This window comes from Lynx rufus, unplaced genomic scaffold, assembly GCF_022079265.1.
Source record: "Lynx rufus isolate CCGP_SWC_20201006 ecotype Redwood Valley unplaced genomic scaffold, mLynRuf1.p SCAF_15, whole genome shotgun sequence".
Classification (NCBI taxonomy): Eukaryota; Metazoa; Chordata; class Mammalia; order Carnivora; family Felidae; genus Lynx; species Lynx rufus.
Window position 1 is genome coordinate 6,572,530 of NW_025814829.1, and position 21,822 is coordinate 6,594,351.

Sequence of the window (21,822 nt, forward strand, 5' to 3'; positions counted from 1 at the left end):
TTATTTTTCCAGATGCCTTTGCACCTAGCATCATTTGATCAGGTTTCAAAAGATATATAATCTTTGTATTTTGATTGGGAACTCATCATTCATTAAAAAAAATTTTTTAATGTTTGGGCAGGGAGAGCGGGAGACACAGAATCCAAAGCAGGCTCCAGGCTCTGGGCTGTCGTTACAGAGCCCAACATGGGGCTCGAACTCATGGACTGTGAGATCATGACTTGAGCCAAAGTGGGATGTTTAACCGACTGCCAGCCAGGCGCCCCGTCATCATTCGTTTTTGGATCCTAATCCTCATGTGCTCACCACCTTTATATCGATTCAAGGTACATTTCCCAAGCTATCAGAGGGAATGGATCATTTGATTCCTGTTGTGTTTATCCTTCCAAGTTAGCCCTATTGGCAACTGTAAAGATTTCTTAAAGAGTGGGATGTTGGGTTGATAGCCTTAACTGGCATGCAACCTTTTTCATACATACTCTAAGCTTCAACCTCCAAATGTTATGAAAAAGAATCTGTACTGTGATTCAGGGTTATCATATTACATTGATTACATATTATCATACAACATATTACATTGACCCCAGGGTCAAAATAATGTTGCAGAAGTTATAGGAATTGTTTCGCCCTTAACACTGCCCTGATGTCTCTGCAGGATAGCCAGTAATGAGGACAATTATTACAATAATGGTCAGCCAGTATCATTTAGTGCTTACTTTGTGCCAGGAACTGTTACAAGTGCTTTGCATGCAATCCTCATTTAATAATTACAGCAACCCTATGCTATAGATGATATTGTTAGCTCCGTTTTACAGCTAGAGGCACAGAAAATTAAGTGGCTTTCCAAAGATCAGACAGCTAACATATGCCAGAGCCAGGATTTGAAGACTGGCAGTGAACTCCAGTGCCTGTGCCTTTAGCTACCTCATGATGTTTTGAGTAAGCTTTCAGAAAGACGTGTTCACAAAAGGCGGTGTTTTAGGACCCAGAAGGTATAAAACTGGTAGAGAAGGAAGTACAGTGTGTGTAATTTGACCTGCTATAAGGAAGTTAGCAACTTGCAGGTAGCTTTTCAGACTTGCTCTGGCGCTCCAATACCGTCAACGAGTGATTCTCCGACAGGTGATTCTCGTTTGGGTTCTGGGAGGGAACGCAATGAAAAAGGCTAACACATCTTTTACAGATGTGTTTTGATAATATGATTAGATTAATTTTCTTTATATTAAGGGCCAAAATTGTATTCATTTGTTTAAGAAATATGTAAGAATATTAGACAGGGATAATAATTTTATTAATTATGTTTGGATCAAAGTATTTCAGAGAAATTGGTTGGCATATTTTCTTACTTGCCAACTAGAAGTGATTTGCAGGATCTCTTTAAAAATCAAACCTAGGGGCGCCTGGGTGACTCGGTTAAGCGTCAGACTTAGGCTCAGGTCTTGATCTCAGGGTTCGTGAGTTGGAGCCGCACATGGGGCTCACTGCTGTCAGTGCAGAGCCCGCTTTGGATCCTCTGTCCCCCCCCTCCCTCTGCGCCTCCCCCTGCTCATTCTCTCTCTCTCTCTCAAAAATAAACATAAACAAAATTAAAAACCAAACCATTCTTATGAAACTGATGTTAGCTTTAAATGGCAGTTCATGTAGTATGCATTTTATGAGGAATGTAGTAAAAAGACAAAGCCTGAAAGCTTGTCTTTATGAAAAAATACTGTGAACTTGGCAAACATAAAGGGAAGTGGTTTATTTAGATATGAAGCCTGGTAAGTCTAGAATGATTGCTTAATTAGCTCAAAGGTAAATGATATCTTGAAAAGTTAGAACACTACCACACAGTGAGGGAAAAGGATCTGCCTTTCATAAGTGTCATTTTATAGAAGCTGGGGACTGAACGAGCATACCAACACATAGTAGCACAACAGCGGTTAAGACATTTGGGCAGTACATAATTAGTTGCCTGAAGACTACCTTTTCCAGAGTAGAATAAATCAGATAGGTAGCCAGTCATGGATACTAAGGGAGTAGAGGTAAAGTCCACAAAGTATTTGCTGAATTATTTCTCCTGTTTTCAATTTGAGGTGTTCCTGCATGAGTGATTTTCATGAGCAGATTTTCCACATGTAGTACCTAGCATGCCAAGAAAATGAATGTAGCCTGATGATATAATAAGATAAACAGGATTTAAATACATAGGAGTTTGTTTTATTTTCATCTTAATTCCCGACAGCTACTGGCCACAGGATGGTGTTCATTACCTTACATCGAATTCAATTCTGTTCTCCTTCTGAAGGGTTTCAAACACTTCACTTGTTTTTTGTCTCAAGTATGTTCATAATGCCTGTGAATAAAATGTGGATGACAGGAAAAAGATGTAGAAAAGAGCTTGAAAGCCTCATCAGATCAAACATGCAGTCAGAAATTGGTGGTAGGATGATGGCTGTTGCCGAACTGAGGTTTATAATGTCTTTTCTGTTCTGTATTGTGTTCCTTTAATGCATTAAAATAATGTTGACCTGATTTGATGGGGGGGGGAGGGAATCATCTGGCGGTTCCCTGTAAGCATTCTGAGACAGAGATAAAGCCCAAGAGGTTTATTAGGGAGTGTTCTTGGGATCACTTGTGGGAAGTGGAAAGTAAGCAGTGATGCCTTGTGGGGGGTTGGGAGTTGGGCCAGGACAGAGTCCTAGCCAAGGTCTCTGTCAACCTACCATGCTGGGCATTCAGAAGCTCGGATGAGCCATCAGAGTTAGGGTGGCACCCAGCTGGAGTGTAGAGTGACCTTTAAATCCATCCCCTCTGTTGACCAGTTTCAGGTGAAGTGACTCATCTTAGCAGATAAATTCCCAGAGAAAGGTGGCAGGTAAGGGCCGTCTGTTCGTGGCACTCTCAGCAGCTGGGGAAATGTCCTTCAGCCCTGAAGGGAATCTGAATGGTACATTGCAGCCTCAGAACAGTCACCAAAATTGCAGGACTTGTATTTGTATTTTCAAAGAGGAATTTATCCTAAAGGCTGGTTTTTTTCCGCATTTTTCATTGGGCCAGGGGCTATTCTGACACTCATTACTTTTCCACATGATTGGTCTTTACCCCAATTAATTATGTCACTTGTTCTCTTTATCTGGTAACTGACGATGGTAGTAATAAATAACCAGCAGGTTAAATTTTATTTAATCTGTAATGGACTATTCTGTGTTTTTTAGGAACTAATTATCATCACGTGCAGTCCCTCCTCTTTTTAATTACTGCACACATCCATCCACATCCCTTACGCTGTCCATACCTCTCTTGGCACTTACTAGTTTTATGTTACAGGCTTTAGGTTATAATATTTTATCACCAATCCACCAAAATATTAGCTCCTCGGTGGCAGATGTTTTATCTTATTAGTCTCTGCAGCACCTTCCATGGCCTTTGCACATACATTCATATATCTCATACATACAACTTTTTCACATGCTCATAGGCCTGGGCCAGCTTACCCTATGCTTCAAAATGTACCATCTGCAGAGAGAGAATGCTATAAAATTTATTGAAAGAATCAATGCTGAAATGGAAGTTTTTCCAAGTCTCTTTTAGTAAATATTTATTAAGGAATCTACACAGTTAGGCACTCAATAAATATGTATTGAGTTGAATTCAAGTAAATAAAACCAGTAGAAAGTAACACAACTTTCTCTTCATTTCCCCCCAGGGCTTATCATGGCTTCCAGTCACACTGTGTTGATGCGGCTGGTGGCCTCGGCGTATTCTGTTGCTCAAAAGGCAGGAACCATAATCAGACGTGTTCTTGCTGAAGGAGACCTGGGTATCGTGGAGAAGGTACTGAAAGTCTCATCTCATTTCATACCAACTTTATTTTTGTTCCTTGAAGTTTATTTATATTTTTGAGAGAGAAAGTGCGAGCAGGGGAGGGGCAGAGAGAGAGGGACAGAGGATCCGCAGCGGGCTCTGTGCTGACAGCAAAAAGCCCGATGTGGGGCTCACGGGGCTCGAACCCATGAACCATGAGACCATGACCTGAGCCAAAGTCGGACACCTAACCGACGGAACCACACAGGTGGCCCCAAACATTTCACTTTAATTCATGTTTCATGTTAACCAAGAAAAGATCATTGCTGATAGATCCTAAGACTCTGCTTCTCTTTTTCTCTAACGATTAACTCAATACAGTTTTAATTCATTGAACGCATCTTCTCAAAAATGTTGTGGAAGAGGAGGACATGAAATCATACTTATCTGGGGCCCATGGGTGGCTCAGTTGGTTAAGTGTTGGACTCTTGATTTTGGCTCAGGTCATGATCTCACAGTTCGTGAGTTCGAGCCCCACGTTGGGCTCTGCACTGACAGTGGGGAGCCTGCTTGGGATTTCCTTTCTTCCTCTCTCTTTACCCCTCTCCCGCTGGTGTGCATGTGTGCTGTTTCAAAAATAAATAAACATTAAAAAAAAAGAAATCATACTTACCAAATTTATCAAAAAATGAACCTGGTAAGAGTAGTTAATATATTGGTTAGTTAATATATTGGATCACAGAATAAGTATTCAAAAAGTTACAAACACTGAGAAAAGAGGGCCAAGTCCAACAGGATATTATATTGGGAATAATTATAAGGTCCCAAAGTATTAATGCTCAAGGAATAAGAAGTAAATCTGATTTATAATTGTTTGAAAAAGAGGTTTTAGTTGACAACATACTGAATGATAAATCAGCAATGTAATTCGGCAACTTTCAGAAGGCTACTAATCTCACTGCCTTTTTTATAAAGTGTTTTTACTGTTATGAAAAATAGGAAATAAAGAAAAATAGCAAAAATAAAGAAAAGTTACCCATCACACCACCACTGCCAATACTTAATGATCATTTCTTTTCAGATAGTTTCCTTACGGCATCGCTTATTTTTACATTGATTTTATATTGTCATTGTATTAGATGTACCACATTGTAGCCTGTAGCTCAGAAGTAATGGAAAAACAGTATTCAAGTTAGGAAAGAGGTAATAATCGCACTGTCCTCTTTACTGGTCAGACACTTCTAGTACTTTGTATCTACTTGTTGACACCTCATTTTAAAAGAGGAAGGGCAGAATTAAATTTGTCACACAAAGTATTGAGTGCCAGATGAGGTCTGGCCCTATGTCAGTAGAAAGAGCAGGAAGTATTATCCTGGAGAAGAAAAGAATTGGGATAGCTTTCCTCGTATACTTCATGGCCGTCAGTGTGTCTTTTCTCTAGAGAGCAGTGTCCAGACTTGATTGCTGTATGTTATCTCCAAATTTAACAAATCTTTTCAGAGTTTCAGCAGATATTTCTAGAGCAGCTACCATGTGCCAGACACAAGTCTTTAGGAAATAAAACAAAGATCTGTGGCCCTATATTATACAGTTACTTTGCATTGAGATGACGAACAGACTTCAGTGTGGCATAAGAGTCTTTGATTTTCATGATCGTTCCTTGCCTCACTCTCACTCAAAAGTATTATAAAATTTCTACTATTTGAAATAACATAATCCGTAAACCCACCTAACCAGGCATATGTAAATTGCAACATTTCATAATTCTGTGAAAGCAAACTAACAAAAGGTTGTAGCTGTCAATTACCAGATTTTCCACTGTCTTTCACTAGAATGACTATCTGACATACGGCTTGAGTGAGAATATTGTAGATGAGCTATACATATCGAATATTATTGCTGTTCATTTTCATATTTTTTATATTTGAGAAATAGGAATTCTTTGTATCATCCTGAGGACCTATTGAATTATTAGGGAAGTAGATCAGTAGACTAGTAGAAGATTAGTGAGTAGAAGTTGTAGAAGGATCTGTGTAAGGAATACCTTTCAAATAGCTAAAGATAAAGTTTTTAGCTCCGATTGCCTTGGAAAGTTATCAATTTCCTCTCTCTTCATCTTTTTTAAGTAAAATATTGATGTAGAGGGGCGCCTGGGTGGCTCAGTTGGTTAAGCGTCCGACTTCAGCTCAGGTCATGATCTCGCAGTCTGTGAGTTCGACCCCCGCGTCGAGCTCTGTGCTGACGGCTCAGAGCCTGAAGCCTGCTCTGGATTCTGTGTTTCCCTCTCTCTCTGACCCTCCCCTGTTCATGCTCTGTCTCTGTCTGTCTCAAAAATAAATAAACATTAAAAAAAAAAAAGATTGATGTAGAGATCTTATGAAGAGGATTTCTCAATTGGGGGAGAAAATGGTCTAATAATCTAAAAACTCCTTTCCAAACTTTAACCACTATAAATCCCATGAGAAAAACCAAACTGGGAAACTAGTTGACTCCTTTGGTGTTAAGTTCCATGAATCTAAAAGTAGTGTGATTTAAATGATATGGACACTCATGCGTTAGGAGTCAGAGGACAACTTATTTCATACTAGTTCTGCTGAAATTTGCATTCTTTGTTGCAGACCTGTCCCACAGACCTGCAGACCAAAGCTGACCGGTTGGCACAAATGAGTGTATGCTCTTCACTGGCACGGAAATTCCCCAAACTAACAATTATAGGGGAAGAGGTAAGACTTGTGAGAATCTGTGAATTCAGTGTTGTGATACAATATGTGTGATGCATTATGTTTTTAATGACTGTTCCCCATATGGATTTACAATTGCCCCTTAAAGATTTATATACCACTATTCCTATTTCAAAGTGTTGTATCTGGTGTTTTAACACCAAAATGATCTGTCATATTCCTTGGACTTGAAGGAAATGTCTGATTATAAAATATTTTGGTCCATTTTTAGGCAGGTATCTCACTTCTAGACCGTAAAAGATAGTTCCTGTTGTAATAATCAGCAGACAAACTATAAGATGGGATGAGTTCTAGAACTTTGGAATAAAAATGGATTTTGTTATTTCTCGTTTTGTTTTTTGTTTAAAATTAGGCTTATTTGTGCACTTACCCAAAGACTATAACACTGAAAGTGGTGGAGTTTGCCTGTCCTGTGTTTGAGAGGGAGGTATCAGATGTCAGAGCAACTTTACTTAAATATGTTTATAGCACTTAGATATTTTTTTTTTTAATTGTTCAGGATAAGAAGGATGGGGTTTTTTTGTAGTCAACTTTGCTCAGCCATATATGGTCATTTTTGCAATTTGATTTGATTTGCTTTACTTTCTACTCGGTTAAACTCTAAACATAAAGGGTAAACAGGAAGCCCTCGTGACCCACGGTGTTGCATTTCTTCTGTTACGAAGACAAAGGCTGCTCTGTAAACACCAAATAGCTTCAGTGACCATCAGTGTTCTCTGCCCTAGGATCTGCCTTCTGAAGAAGTAGATCAAGAACTGATTGAAGATGGTCAGTGGGAGGAGATACTGAAGCAACCGTGCCCATCACAGTACAGTGCTATCAAAGAGGAGGATGTATGATCCAGATCATTATTTCGTTCTTCGTCAGCCTTCGTGTTGTTGCTCTAGTAAATAAAATTTGCCAGTAATGTTGAGAAGTTGGTAGATATAAAATAGGGCCAACCAGGAACTTGAAATCTTTCAGGGCCAGCATAGAAGTACCAGGCAACCACATGGAATATATGATCTGTTAAGTTAGGGTTTAGTTTCTTACCCTCTTGGCTTCTTCTCTAAAACTGTTATTAAAAATACCTGAGGGAAGAACATCTAATTTGTTAGTAAATTTGGGTAAAACATTCCATTGCTAGAAGGAGATGAAATAGATCCCTACGTTATATGTTTAGAAGGCCATAAAAATCACCTTACTTACTTATTTTGATTCGTTTAACATACATTCGTCAAATACCTACTATGAGTAAGGCACTTTGCTCTGTGATTTGGAGGACAGAAAGAAAATGAAACATGGTGTCTTCCATCCGAAATATGCCTCATTCACAAATTCACATCAAGCATTATAGCTCTCGTGGGTAATGGCTACATATCCTGAATCACGTTAAAATCCTCAGGAGAAGGGATTTCTTTTTAATGTACCATCCGTTCATAAAACATTCATTTTTCTTTGCTGTATATTATTGGTATCCTTAAGTTAAAGTCAGACTGTCATTATCTTTTTAAATCAGCATTATATACCAAAGTGAGTACCAGCCACACGTTGTTCAAAATATTTTGGGTGCCACTTTAGTCTTCCCTGTATTACCACATAGAGCTCAGTGTGTTCATAGCATTGTGTTTAGCGTTCAGGTGACAGCAAATTTATTAGTTAAGCATCTTGTATTTAAAAGTCTTTGTTTGAGAGAGTGCGAGTTGGGGAGAGGGGCAGAGGGAGAGAGAGAGAGATAACCTTAAGCAAGCTCCACACTTGGCATAGAGCCCACGCGGAGCTTGATCCCACAACCGTGGGATTATGATGTGAGCTGAAATCAAGAGTTGGACACTCAACCGACTGAGCCACCAAGGCGCCCCACATATTTAAAATTCTTAGGTCAGGGGTGCCTGCGTGGCTCAGTAGGTTAAGCATCCGACTTTGGCTCAGGTCACGATCTCACAGTTCGTGGGTTTGAGCACCCCCTTGGGCTCTGTGCTGACAGCTCGGAGCCTGGAGCCTGCTTCAGAGTCTGTGTCTCCTTCTCTCTCTGCCCCTCCCCTGTTCGTGTTCTGTCTTTCTCTGTCTCTCAAAGGTAAATAAATGTTAAAAAAAAAAAATTTTAAATTCTTTTTTTTTTTTTTTTTAACGTTTATTTATTTTTGAGACAGAGAGAGACAGAGCATGAACGGGGGAGGGGCAGAGAGAGAGGGAGACACAGAATCGGAAACAGGCTCCAGGCTCCGAGCCATCAGCCCAGAGCCCGACGCGGGGCTTGAACTCACAGACCGCGAGATCGTGACCTGGCTGAAGTCCGACGCTTAACCGACTGCACCACCCAGGCGCCCCATAAAAAATTAAAATTCTTAAATCAGACTTTTCTCCAATTTAAATGGATGTTTTCCATGATTACAAAATATAAGGTTTTTTACTATCATGAAACTGATGACATTAGCTTAAGCAATTCATAGTATAATTTTAAAAATGAAAAAAGTATTTTTAATCTACTTAAACCTATTTTTTAAATGTTGTATGCTTACTTTGGATATTTCTCTTATTTAGCTTGTGGTCTGGGTTGATCCTCTGGACGGGACCAAGGAATACACTGAAGGTTGGTATCTCTTTGGTATTTGTTTCCAACAGCAATAGGTCTGGTAGATGATATTTGGTCGGCAACACTTAATATTTCATCTGCTGTATGAAAACCTGGTATCATATCTCATGTCCATGGCCTGAAGCTATATTTGTGCTCATCCTCGCTAACTGTTATTGTATATCAGTGAGTGTCAAGACAGCAAGGGAGAAAATTCATCTCCTTCAAATACCACCCCCCCCCCCGACCGTCTAACAGCCGCACAATTCTAATGTCCCCCAGGTGAGGATAGCTGACACTAAGCCAGTGTCAACAGTGACAGTGCTGAACCCCCAGCTCTGTTGAGGTAGAAAACAATGTAAAGCCCAGCTGCACTGCTGGGCTGTGCCGCCTCTGCCCTCCCACACAGCTTCCACTCACCCTCCCCTCAACTGTGAGCTGCCTTCTCACTCACAGCCTCACCTTTAAAGATGAGTTTGGGGGCGCCTGGGTGGCGCAGTCAGTTAAGCGTCCGACTTCAGCCAGGTCACGATCTCACGGTCCGTGAGTTCGAGCCCTGCATCAGGCTCTGGGCTGATGGCTCAGAGCCTGGAGCCTGTTTCCGATTCTGTGTCTCCCTCTCTCTCTGCCCCTCCCCCGTTCATGCTCTGTCTCTCTCTGTCCCCCAAAAAATAAATAAACGTTGAAAAAAAAATTAAAAAAAAAAGATAAATAAATAAAATAAAGATGAGTTTGGAGGGGCGCCTGGGAGGCTCAGTCCGCTAAGCGTCCAACCTTGGCTGAGGTCATGATATCATGGTTCCTGGGTTCAAGCCTCACATCGGACTCTGCGCTGACAGCGAGGAGCCTGCTTTGGACCCTCTGTCTCCCTCTCTGTGCCCTTCCCCCACTTGCTGTCTCTCCCTCAAAATAAATAAATGAACTTAAAAAAATTAGGAAAAAAAATAAAGATGAATTTGGAAACACAGTACAATATTTCTTTGTGAAATTGTCTACAATGAGAAAACTCAGAAAGTGGCAGATTAAAATAAAATGGACAGCATTAAAGTAAAAAGACCATGCTCCGCGTCTTAGGTTTTAGGAGCATAGCGTACATACGCTTAGAGTTTTATTTTTGAAACAGAGATCTACATAGGTTTTCTGATACTGGCTCTCAGCTTTATAGCTTAAGAAAAAGAAGATTTCACATCATTATTAGAAAAACTTTCTCTGTCTTTGGATGAGACATACCTGTAATGAGTCTGTCGCACAGTATACAAATGTACATATGCACACGCAGTACAACTTCTCAATGATCCGTTGAGAAATAGGGAAGCTCTAGATAGCTTAGTACATATAAGAACACCCAGATAGATTGTTTAGATCTTGACCCCCACCTCCAGAGAATTTGATTCACTGGCTCTGGGAAGAACCCTGAGAATCAGTGTTAAAAATTATGCCAGTTAAGGGGCACTGGCTGGCTCAGTCAGTAGAGCATGAGACTCTTGATTTCAGGGTCGTAAGTTTGAACCCTACGTTGGGCATCAAGCTTACTTTAAAAAACAAACAAACAGGGGCGCCTGGGTGGCGCAGTCGGTTAAGCGTCCGACTTCAGCCAGGTCACAATCTCGCGGTCCGTGAGTTCGAGCCCCGCGTCGGGCTCTGGGCTGACGGCTCGGAGCCTGGAGCCTGTTTCCGATTCTGTGTCTCCCTCTCTCTCTGCCCCTCCCCCGTTCATGCTCTGTCTCTCTCTGTCCCCCCCAAAAAAAATAAACGTTGAAAAAAAAATTAAACAAACAAACAAACAAAAAAACCATGCCAGTTAATTCTGATGCTGCTTGACAATGCACAGACGCCACTTGGAGAAATGTTACCTTAGAGACTGAAATGGAGGTCTAGACAGTAATCCTGGAACAGGGAGTGATCCAGCAGGCAGGAGTGACATGGATGGTGGCAGAAGGTCACAGCAGTTTGACAATAATGGCTGTGGAGTTATGGCTGGTTTATTCAATTGGTTTACAAATTGTACTAATGAGACCATGCCTATCGATTCAGTTAAGTGGCCATAGATCCTTCTTCTGTCTCTGGCCAGCTATCTCTTATAATTTGTGCATTTTGCCAGCAGAGGGATTGATCGTGGATGAATCATTACAAATTTCTTACCTTTATTCCAAAAATAACTTGGAGCAGTTGATGTGCTGATGATGCGTTATATGTAATATGAGAAAGTTATATAATTGATATTCATTTCTTCCTCATAGGTCTTCTTGACAACGTGACAGTTCTTATTGGAATTGCTTATGAAGGAAGAGCCATAGCAGGAGTTATTAATCAGCCATATTACAACTACCAGGTATTACTATAAATGATATAAAAATATTTTATTAGATACAGTGTTATATGATTCCTGATGTTATGTAATCCAGTGATTTCTAACTTCATTGCCCATGCAGTTATTAGGGAAGTCAACAAAATACAGATTCCCAGGTCATACCCCAGACCTGTTGAATCAGAACCCCTCAGGGCACTGATACGAGGAATGTATATGTATGTATTTGTGTGTACAGAGGGACACTATGTATATTACATGTACTTTTCTATGTATGCCTTATTTGAATGCCAAAGTTTGGGAATTACTGACATGGTTCTTGATTAGCTTGGTTATTGAGACACCTGATTTACAGGTGGTTCTTGAAGCATGTTGAAGAAATGAACCATTTCAACTGAGAAAAGATGCTAGCCATGTTGTTTTCCAGGTAAAGCTATATAATCCCTAAATTACAGTCAGCATTGATAATAGAACTAGCTATGCTCTTGCACTCATTTCTCCTATTTTGTCTCTCTAATCTGCTTTGACTTTCTATTATGCTCCCAAGAAATTGCCTTCCTTAGAAACAAGAGAGTAATGTAATTCCAAGGCATAAATATACTGTGATGTGAAATCACATTAAATGTTGAAGGAAATTGTTGAAATAAAACAGTTGAGGTATTTGCATTACCGTGACCTTGATAGAACTTGGAGAATCGAAGTAACCAGAGTGGGGACTATTACTTCTGAATTGCTAGCTTGAGTTTAAGAGCAGGATTAATCTTTGCTTCTAAGATATTTTTTTCATGTGTATGATCATAACTTTTTATTTATAATTATGTGCCTCTTAAAATTATTTAGCAAAAATAGTTCTGCATTACTGAACAGCTCTCTCGTACTACTTTGCTTAAGTGTCTTTTAATTTTTTTAATATGACTTTAACGTTTATACAGTACTATACGCAGACACAAGTTTGTGGTTTTTATGTAAACTTTAAAGTAAGTTAATACCATTACTTAAAAGAGGGGTGTTTAGTTCACAGATGATGTTGTAATGCATGGCACCTTTCATCCAAAGACGATCGCAGTGCTTAGGGGTTGTTGATAGTTTCTGTCACTTCTTTCTGAGATTAGAAAACTTGTATTCATTTTCCACAGAACAATGAAAAGCAGAAGTTAAGGGAACACGGGAATGAAGCAAAGGTGAGAAAAAATAGCTAGGGTTTTGGCTCCACTAGTAGGTAGAAAACAAGGCAGGCTACTTGTGGTACCCAGGTGGCCATTGTCCCTCTTGTGTGTCTGTTCAATTCCTCCTGTCCTGCTTCTCCCACTGCTACCTCTCTCTCCTCCACAGTCCCTTCTGTACTCTCTTTTTCCTCTCATCCTTCACGCTTGCATATGCCTTAAAATTTGTTGCAACAAGTGGAAAAGTTGCCCAGCTCTGTTGATGGTATTCAAGGATGGATATTCAGCTTCAAATAGTCATCAGTATAAGAATAATTGCTAAAGTTTATCAAGAGCTTACTGTGTGCTGCCAGACTCAAGAGATTCACAGGCTTTATCTCAGGTAATACCACAGTCCTATAAGGAAACCTTTATCCTTGTTTTAAAGAAGAAGAAACTCAGGCAAGTAACTTGCCTGTCATGGGCAATATCTGGAGACTGAAACCGAGGTCCAGGCTCTTACCATTACTCTATATTGTCTTCTTGAGCCAGATAGAAGACTTCTAACAATTTGAACTTTAGTATTACTTCTAACAGATACTGAACCTGGTAAGCACTTAAAGGAAGCAGGGTGGCTTAGTGCAAAGAAACCTAATTGGTCTTTATGTCAGAGATAGCCTCTTAACCATTATGAACTGTAATTAACCATCATGAAGCCTTTGTTACGTCCAGAAAGTTGGTGTGGTGCTTTTGAAGGAGATGGAGAGATCAGGAGCACAGAGGAAGGCTAGCTGGCTGCCTCATGGGATTGCATTATCGCACCCAGGTGCCAGATTCCTTGGTCACATCCTCTTTGCCTACATACTCATTTATGGAGTGAATGTGACATTTTAGGAACCAGAATACCCATGTCTGCTCTTTTAGTGTGATTTCCTTTCTTTTTCAGAATAAATGGAGATGAATTGATAAATAAGTTTCTTGAGAGCATGAGATTTATCTCAGCGATCAAACTGAGGCCCAATGAGCACCAGAGCCCATCTGTACTTTTCAGGTTCTAAGACTCTCCTGTGGTGTAGATTCAAGAATCTACAGAACAGAGGAAGCACATGAACATATATTGAACACCAAGTGCTTATTCTTTGGTTCCTCTGTTGCCCCATATGCAGGGAGAGCTATGCACAGACCGCCTTCAGCAGGCAGCCTCTTCAAGCATTGTCTCACCTGAAAAGAGCTGCCTCACCCAGTGACGTGCCCTTTTTCAAGGCAATCCATTTCCAATGACTGATTATTGCATGAGTATAAATGCCTGGTATTTCCTTCCAATTTTTACCACCCTGAGGGCCATTCTAGCTTCAGAGCTAATCAGCTGAGGCTGTTATTGGATCTCCATCACAGCTCGGTTTCTCCCTCTGCCCACTCATGTTTCCTTCCCTCCCTTGCACAGGTGTTAACCCCAAGGGTCCTCCCTAATGAACACCCTCCCTAATTCAGAGTCTGCTTCCCACGGAATGCAACCTGCAACATAAGCATATTTCACTATAACAGCACCCAGGATGCCGCCAGTGGACAAATAAGATGATGTGTTTCAAAGCATTTTGATAAGTAAAATGCAGTATAATTTAGCAATGAAGGATATCAGCTTTGACAGATGAGCCTGAGTTTGGTTATGATCTTCCCAGAGTCCTTGGTCAGGTTACTTAATGATTCCACATCTCATATTTCTCATCTGTAAAACAAGGATGGTAATACTTGCTTCATGGAGTTGCTTGGGGGGTTAAATGAAATAATACATGTAAGGCACTTAGTATAGTGTCTGGTATGGTACTTGCTTAGAATTCAGTAACATATATGTCTGTATGTCTCTGGTATATGTTTAGTATATTAACATAATGGTGTTTTGATGACTCTGTGCTAATGATTTTATGCATCAGTTTTACTTTCCATGAAATACAAGTTTTGTTTTTCTGTATAAAGTATATAGCTAAAACAAGGTGTTTGAAAGTTCTTTGAGCTCTGCAAAGGAAAATGCAGGTGCTAAGATTGCATTATCATTGTCATTTTACCACCACAATTGTCAGTAAAAATGTTAACCCTGACCCCATTATCCGTGGCTACTCTTCAGTATCAGCATATTCAGTTGCCGTGTCTCCATAGCTGCAAAATACATTATCACTATTCCTTATTCCCATAGTAACAAGACCCTTGCTGTTCCTTAGATGATGAAAAGTAGTAATCAGCATATGGTGTTTCATTTCCTGGGTACTTCAGTACCTTTTGCAAACAACCATTTTCAAATACAACAACGATATCATTGGCTGATTCAGAGAGAGACACGAATCAGTGTATGATTTTTCCTTGCCTGAGGACTTCAAGGAATAACCATAAGTTCCCTTCAGTGCCTCTTAAACCCAATTATTAGCCAAAACAACAAGAGAATAATCCTCTGATTATCTCAGGAAAATTTCATTGTCGATGATATTGTTCTGGTTCTTTATAACATTATCATATTTTTATTTCAAAAAAATCATGATGCTAACATAGCTCAGCATTCTATTTATGGCTGACATTTTTCTCCAGACTATTACAAGCTTTTCTGTTTCACTCATTTATATAGGCAGGACCAGATGCTGTGTTGGGGAGGACAATCTGGGGAGTTTTAGGTTTAGGTGCCTTTGGGTTTCAGCTGAAAGAGGCGCCTGCTGGAAAACACATCATCACAACCACCCGGTCCCATGGCAGCAAGTTGGTGATGGACTGTGTGGCGGCTATGAACCCGGACGATGTGCTACGAGTGGGAGGAGCAGGAAATAAGGTACAAAAGCGTCTGCCGTCCCGCTGAAATGCAGTTGAGTCTTTGACAGAAATCCCAAGCTTTAAAAAAAAAAAAAAAAAAAAAAAAGTGAAATCAGGGTTGGGGAGAAAGAATTAGAGATTGTAACTGACCATCAAAGGCACATTTCAGCAACATTTGAATTTTTAAAAAATGTTATGGTTCAAGTCAGTGCTAATAGAAGTCACCAGGATAAGATCCTGTGCCTCTTGCCAGCCCTCCTGTTCTCGAGGACTCTCCGGGGTTACTTCTAGATCTTTTATTTTGCGGACTCCAAGGACGGGCCTGCCTGCCTTTCCTGGATGCTTCCCCCATTCTTTCACCTAGGCTTCCATCCTCCTGAAAAAATTGTGAAATGGAACACAATTTGACCTTCATCCTTCCCAGCCCTGATCTCTTCTCCTCTGATTGCCCCCCTGGATATCATCATCCTGACATCCTTCAGGTATCTCAAAGTCAACATGTCTAGTTGGAGCTCTTCCTTTTCCTTCCTGCCCCATGTGCGTTCCTCCTATTTCCTATCTGCTAAATGGCACCACCATTTTCCTAACTGCTCCAGGCAGACACCTGAAAGTCTTCCTAGACTCCTTCATTCCTCACAGCCTATCTCTGTATCTTCTTAATTCCTCCCTAATGTCTCCTCTTGTCCATCTTAACTGCCCCCACCCTACTTGAATACTATCATCATCCTTCACCCAGACTTTACAGTAGCTTCCAGCGGTCTCTCTGTTCAGTCCCAGCCCTCACATTAACATAGAGCCGTTAAACATGCAAAACTTACCATCTGTCACTCCCTTGCCCCAGACCCTTGGACAACTCCCTGCACCACAGTTGAAAATCCAAGCCTATAAGAGTGGAATGTAAATTCCTCTATATCTTGTTCCTTGGACACACCCAAGCCTTATCTCACGACATCCCCCAGCTCAGAAGCTAGTGATACTGCCTGTGGTTCCGGATGCATGTGCATTGCACACTTGTGTGCCTGGCACAGGAAGGCAAAGAATAAATACTTACCGAACTGAGTGGATTTAATTTTTCTTCACCTACCCTTTGGAAGCAATAATCAACTATTTTTAGATTTTTCAAAAGTACTTACTGGTATGAGGATGAAAATAGGAGTTTAAAAATAATAATATTTTGGAAAAAAACTAAAACATTTCAAAGTAAAAATATATTCTTGGTATTCACCAAATATAGTGACAGGTGTGATTTCTCTTTGCCCTTAACTTTTATAACCACAAAAATCCCATTACATCTTTTATTCCCAAGGAGCACCATTCTCCTTAGGAACAAAGTCCCCATCCTGCATATTCCCCACCTTTGCTCCTATAAAAAGACCTTGTTAGGCAGTTATTCACTTTTTTTATATATATCAAGGACTTATTTAAGGATCTAATGAAGGCTACAGCCCTTCCTCCCTCAAAAAATATACCTGAAATAGTTCTTGGCCCATAATAAGACTTGACACACAGTTGCTAAATGAAAGGAAAACCGTTTACTTAAAAGTCTCCAGGAAGGTTTAATCAAGTTTGCTGGCGTTCTTGAGCATCAAGAAAAACAATTGAATGTGACCAATTCCTTTCCTTAAAGAATTCACTGAGATTTTCCTCATTCTGTCAGTGTGGCCTCTTCATCTGAATATTTGAAATCTGAATTTTATAGTACTGATTATCTTACAGCATAACCAAAAAATAAGTAAATGACTAATGAAAGCTTGATAGCAATTGCTCTTTATAGAGTCATGCAGTTTCTATCAGTGACCTCAGTTTTGTTTGAGAGTTGTAAGAGTTACTAAGATGACAATTTAAAAATTCATACTTTGGCATTAGAAACCGCAATGCACAGGATTCCCAAGACTTCAGAAGCTACTTGTTAGACTAGTCCGCGCTGCATATCTGTTAGGACTTACTACAGTTTATACATTAGCGCACTACTGGCTATTCTTCGATCCTTTATCTAACAATGGTCACTTCCTTACGAGATTGAAAAACTTTCGTTTTTCTACAATATGCAATATGTTGATTTTACAGTAAGAGAAAAACAACATAATAAAAAGCAAATTAAATTTATCTGACTAGGACTATGAAGACTGTTCCGATAGACTCGTAGCTTATTAAACCACTTTCCCCCCTCAGGTCACTATATTATTCTATATTCTATAGTATTCTGTATGTTTCTCCATGATACTCATATCATTTAAACCTGCTAAAAGCTTTAACCTAAGTTGAGTTGGACAGAGGAATTGAAATATACTTGATAAAAAGCACCTTCTCTTGTTTTTCAATTATTTCATGGTCCAAGGATAATTACTATCTCTAACCTTACAGATTATTCAGCTGATTGAAGGCAAAGCCTCTGCCTATGTATTTGCAAGTCCTGGATGTAAGAAATGGGATACTTGTGCTCCAGAAGTTATTTTACATGCTGTGGGAGGTCAGTCCCTTTTATTTTGGGGAATTACAGTTTTTATAGTTGTTATGTTATGCTAAGATATAATTTTTCAGTATGTTATTTTACCTAGACTGTGAGGATATAAAAGCTAGAAGGAATCCTAGAGATTAGCCAGTGCAACTCCTGTATTTCATAGAGATAGAAAATAGATTTTCAGTAAATTCCTCTTTCTTTAGTTATTGTTTACCTTTTGGACTTTGATCTACATACAGTTGATTTGATTTGGTTTTTTTTTATTTTAGAGGGAGAGTGAGAACAGGGGAGGGGGCAGAGGGGGAGAGAGAGAAAGAGAGATTGAGAGAGAGAGAGAGAGAAAGAGAGAGAGAGAGAGAGAGAGAGAGAGAGAATCTTGAGCAGTCTCCATGCTGATTCAGGGTTTGATCCCACAACCCTGGGATCATGATCTGAGCCAAAATCAAGAGTCAGACACTCACCAATTGTGCCAACCAGGCACCCCTACATACGGTTATTTATTTTTTTAATGTTTTTTTTTTTTATTTATTTTTGAGAGAGAGACAGAGCGTGAACAGGGAAGGGGCAAAGAGAGAGAGACACACAGAATCCGAAGGAGGCTCCAGGCTCTGAGCTGTCAGCACAGAGCCCGACGCGGGCTCAAATTGCAAACCACGAGATCATGACCTGAGCCAAAGTGGGCCACTTAACCAACAGAGCCACCCAGGTGCCCCACATACAGTTGCTTCATTTAAGCCCTTAATGATTTATGGCTTTAATGCTACTAGGATTTTTTTTTTTCCTTGAAAAGCAAAATATTCATCACCATTGTCTTCACTGCAGTTTCATTTAAGCAAATATTGGTAAATATCTTAGTACTAATGCTTAAGATCATAGAGTTAGAATTTTTTTTTATTTTTTTTTTAACCTTTATTTATTTTTGAGACAGAGAGAGACAGAGCATGAACAGGGGAGGGGCAGAGAGAGAGGGAGACACAAAATCCGAAGCAGGCTCCAGGCTCTGAGCTGTCAGCACAGAGCCTGACGTGGGGCTTGAACTCAACGACCGTGAGCTCACGACCTGAGCCAAAGTCCGACGCTTAACTGACCAAGCCACCCAGGTGCCCCTAGAATTTTTTTTAATCTGACTGAAAATATACTACAAATATATACATAGTAAGATGATTTTTCAATTTCTAATAGACATCAGTTCACTTGTACTCTTGAAACACTTGATTTTTTTCTATAATTTCTCCTAATATATTATCAATATCTCATTAGTATATTACATGACAAGGAAGTTAGATTCATCACAATCCCATCTCTTTAAAGTGTATAATTAAACTGTATTGTAACACAATTATATTTGATGAACATACTTCACTTAAACTCTTATTAAATAAAGATACAAGAAATGTAATCACCTCAGGATAAGAGAAATTAATTGATACTGAGAAATATAAATTAAAAATGCTAAGTGAAATTAGTTTTAATCAGGGAGAAAAATAGTTTATCTTTCAGTTAGTCAAAATTGCTCTGTAGTTTTAAATTCAAGTGAATGAAAACTTAACCTTTCTAGTCACTCATTTATCTTATCCAGAATGAATTGATATTATTGTACAGGGAAGTAAAAGGAACTTAAACATAGCTAGAAACATAACCATGTGGTCAGCCACTAATGTCGTATTGATGTTTTTTTGCTGTAGGCAAGTTAACCGATATCCATGGAAATGCCCTTCAGTATAACAAGGAAGTGAAGCATATGAACTCCGCAGGCGTCCTGGCCACACTGCGCAATCACAACTACTATGCAAGTCGAGTTCCAGAATCCGTTAAAAGTGCTCTTGTTCCTTAAAGGAAAATCTCATGGACTTAGCTAGGAGAAGAACTTGATTCTCAAAATACTGTACTTTAATTAGATGGAATTAGAGTTCCACTTTATTCATTGTTGATCAGTGATTTATATTTACTTAGGAGTAGAAAAAGGAATTAAAGAATTTCTTGATTAATTATTCACCCAGACCAGTTGTGACAACTGAAGGGTTTATAAAGTAAGTGTGTTGATGGTTCTTTTCCTCCTTGTATTTGGATAAATGAAAGGAAGGCTTAATTTCAACTCCCTATTCTGGTCAGTTGTATAATCAACATTCCTGTTATTGTGAACAAGATTTCTTGTGGCACAAAACCACAAGTTGTTATCTGAATCTCATTCTTGTTTTTCACAGTAGTTTTAAAAGCTGTCCTTATTCCAGTGATGAATACACTAATACTCCAGGGATGAATACACTAAAATGTCATGTATGTGGATGAAACAGATTTATGGGAAGATTCTTTATAATAAATGAAATCATTTAATTCTAGTTCTTTATGTTCTTTACCATCTTTTAAAAATTTTGAGTAGTATTTGAAAATTACATATTCTCTACTGTGCACATTATTCTTATGGCATCATTGTAATGACTACGGAAATTTAGGTAATTACCTTAGTTTTTTCCAAGGGGAGATTATAACATAAGCTATCAAAATCATTCTGACATTCTGCCCAGATTTTTCTTTTTTAGGTCTCTTTGCAGTGCTTTTAAATACATTTCTCTGTTGTTGGATTAGAGAAAAGTGGTTTAAATTAATGGTTCTCAAACCCAACTACATCACCTAGGAAGCTTTCAAAAATACGTTCATAGGCTTCATCCCAGCAGTTTTGATTCTATATATTTTTAGAAAGCTCTTCTGTGGACTTTGATAATCATTGAAGTTTAGATAATAACTTCACAGCATCTGTAACATAGCCTGAAGTGTGGCGTCTTGACATTGACACCTTTGACCACTCACTCCAGTCTCTTATAACTCTCTTCTCAGTGATTTTCTTCTTCTCCAGCCATTCCCACCTAGTCTCCTTTCTTGGTTTCTCTTTGCCTCTCTTCATTTCAATGTCAGTGGGTTCACCAAGATTCTGCTCTGGGTTCTACCTTTTCACTAGATGATCTAATCCACACATATGGCTTCACCTGCTTACCCTTAATTCCAAAATCTTTGTCTAGTTTAGAATTCTCAGGGGCACCTGACTGGCTCAGTCAGTAGAGCATATGATTCTTGATCTGGGAGTTGTGAGTGCAAGCCCCACTTTGGGTGTAGAGCTTACTTTAAAACAACAACAACAATCCTCTCAAATTTTAAATTGCCATGCCCAAAAGCCTGTTTTGGTGTCTCACAGGTATCTGTGAATTACTATGTCTACAAAGCTCTTCATTCTTTCCCATCCCTCCTTAAATTATTTTACCAGTCCTCAAGGTGATTCTAGTAATTGGCCAAATTTGGAAATCGCTTCCTAAATCCATTTACTTCCCTCTAAGAGTAGAGTTCTCTGTCTATAAAGAGGAGACTAAACCTAATTTTCTTAATATGAAATTTATTGTCAAATTGGTTTCCATACAACACCCAGTGCTCATCCCAACAGGTGCCCTCCTCAATGCCCATCACCCACCCTCCCCTCCCTCCCACCCCCATCAACCCTCAGTTTATTCTCAGTTAAACCTAATTTAAAAAAAAAAGCCCAAGTGCAATGTGAGAATAACTTCTGAAGCCATTTTCTACAGGCTCCTATTTAAATTTTTTTTAATGTTTATTTATTTTTGAGAGAGACAAGAGACAGAGCATGAGCAGGGGAGGGGCAGAGAGAGAGGGAGACACAGAATCTGAAGCAGGCTCCAGGCTCTGAGCTGTCAGCACAGAGCCTGACGTGGAGCTCAAACTCATGAGTCATGAGATCATGACCTGAGCTGAAGTCAGATGCTTAACCAACTGAGCCACCAGGCACCCCTACAGGCTCCTATTTAAAAATGAGTTATCCAATACTCCTGAAATCATTGCTTCACTATATGCTAACTAACTTGGATGTAAATTTTAAAAAATAAAAAATTAAATTAAAATTTTAAAAATGAGTTATCCAAGAGACATATTTGAAAGTCTACATTCTCTCTTCAATCCCATTGCTTATACATTAATTTATACCCTCATACACCTTTATTTCTTCCATGGATCACTGTGATATCTTCCTGATG

The 21,822-nt window shown here is 39.4% G+C and overlaps 1 protein-coding gene across 1 annotated transcript; it reads left to right on the forward strand.

Moving 5' to 3' along the window:
• The first annotated feature begins 203 nt into the window (after positions 1-203).
• On the forward strand, positions 204-20,124 carry BPNT1 (3'(2'), 5'-bisphosphate nucleotidase 1). The gene is made up of 9 exons (XM_047076554.1): positions 204-326; positions 3,689-3,816; positions 6,405-6,509; positions 7,253-7,360; positions 9,051-9,099; positions 11,322-11,413; positions 15,146-15,343; positions 17,689-17,794; positions 19,471-20,124. Exons 2-9 carry the CDS (start codon positions 3,697-3,699, stop codon positions 19,617-19,619), a joined length of 927 nt encoding a protein of 308 aa, XP_046932510.1. The 5' UTR covers positions 204-326; positions 3,689-3,696; the 3' UTR covers positions 19,620-20,124.
• Positions 20,125-21,822: the final 1,698 nt, after the last annotated feature.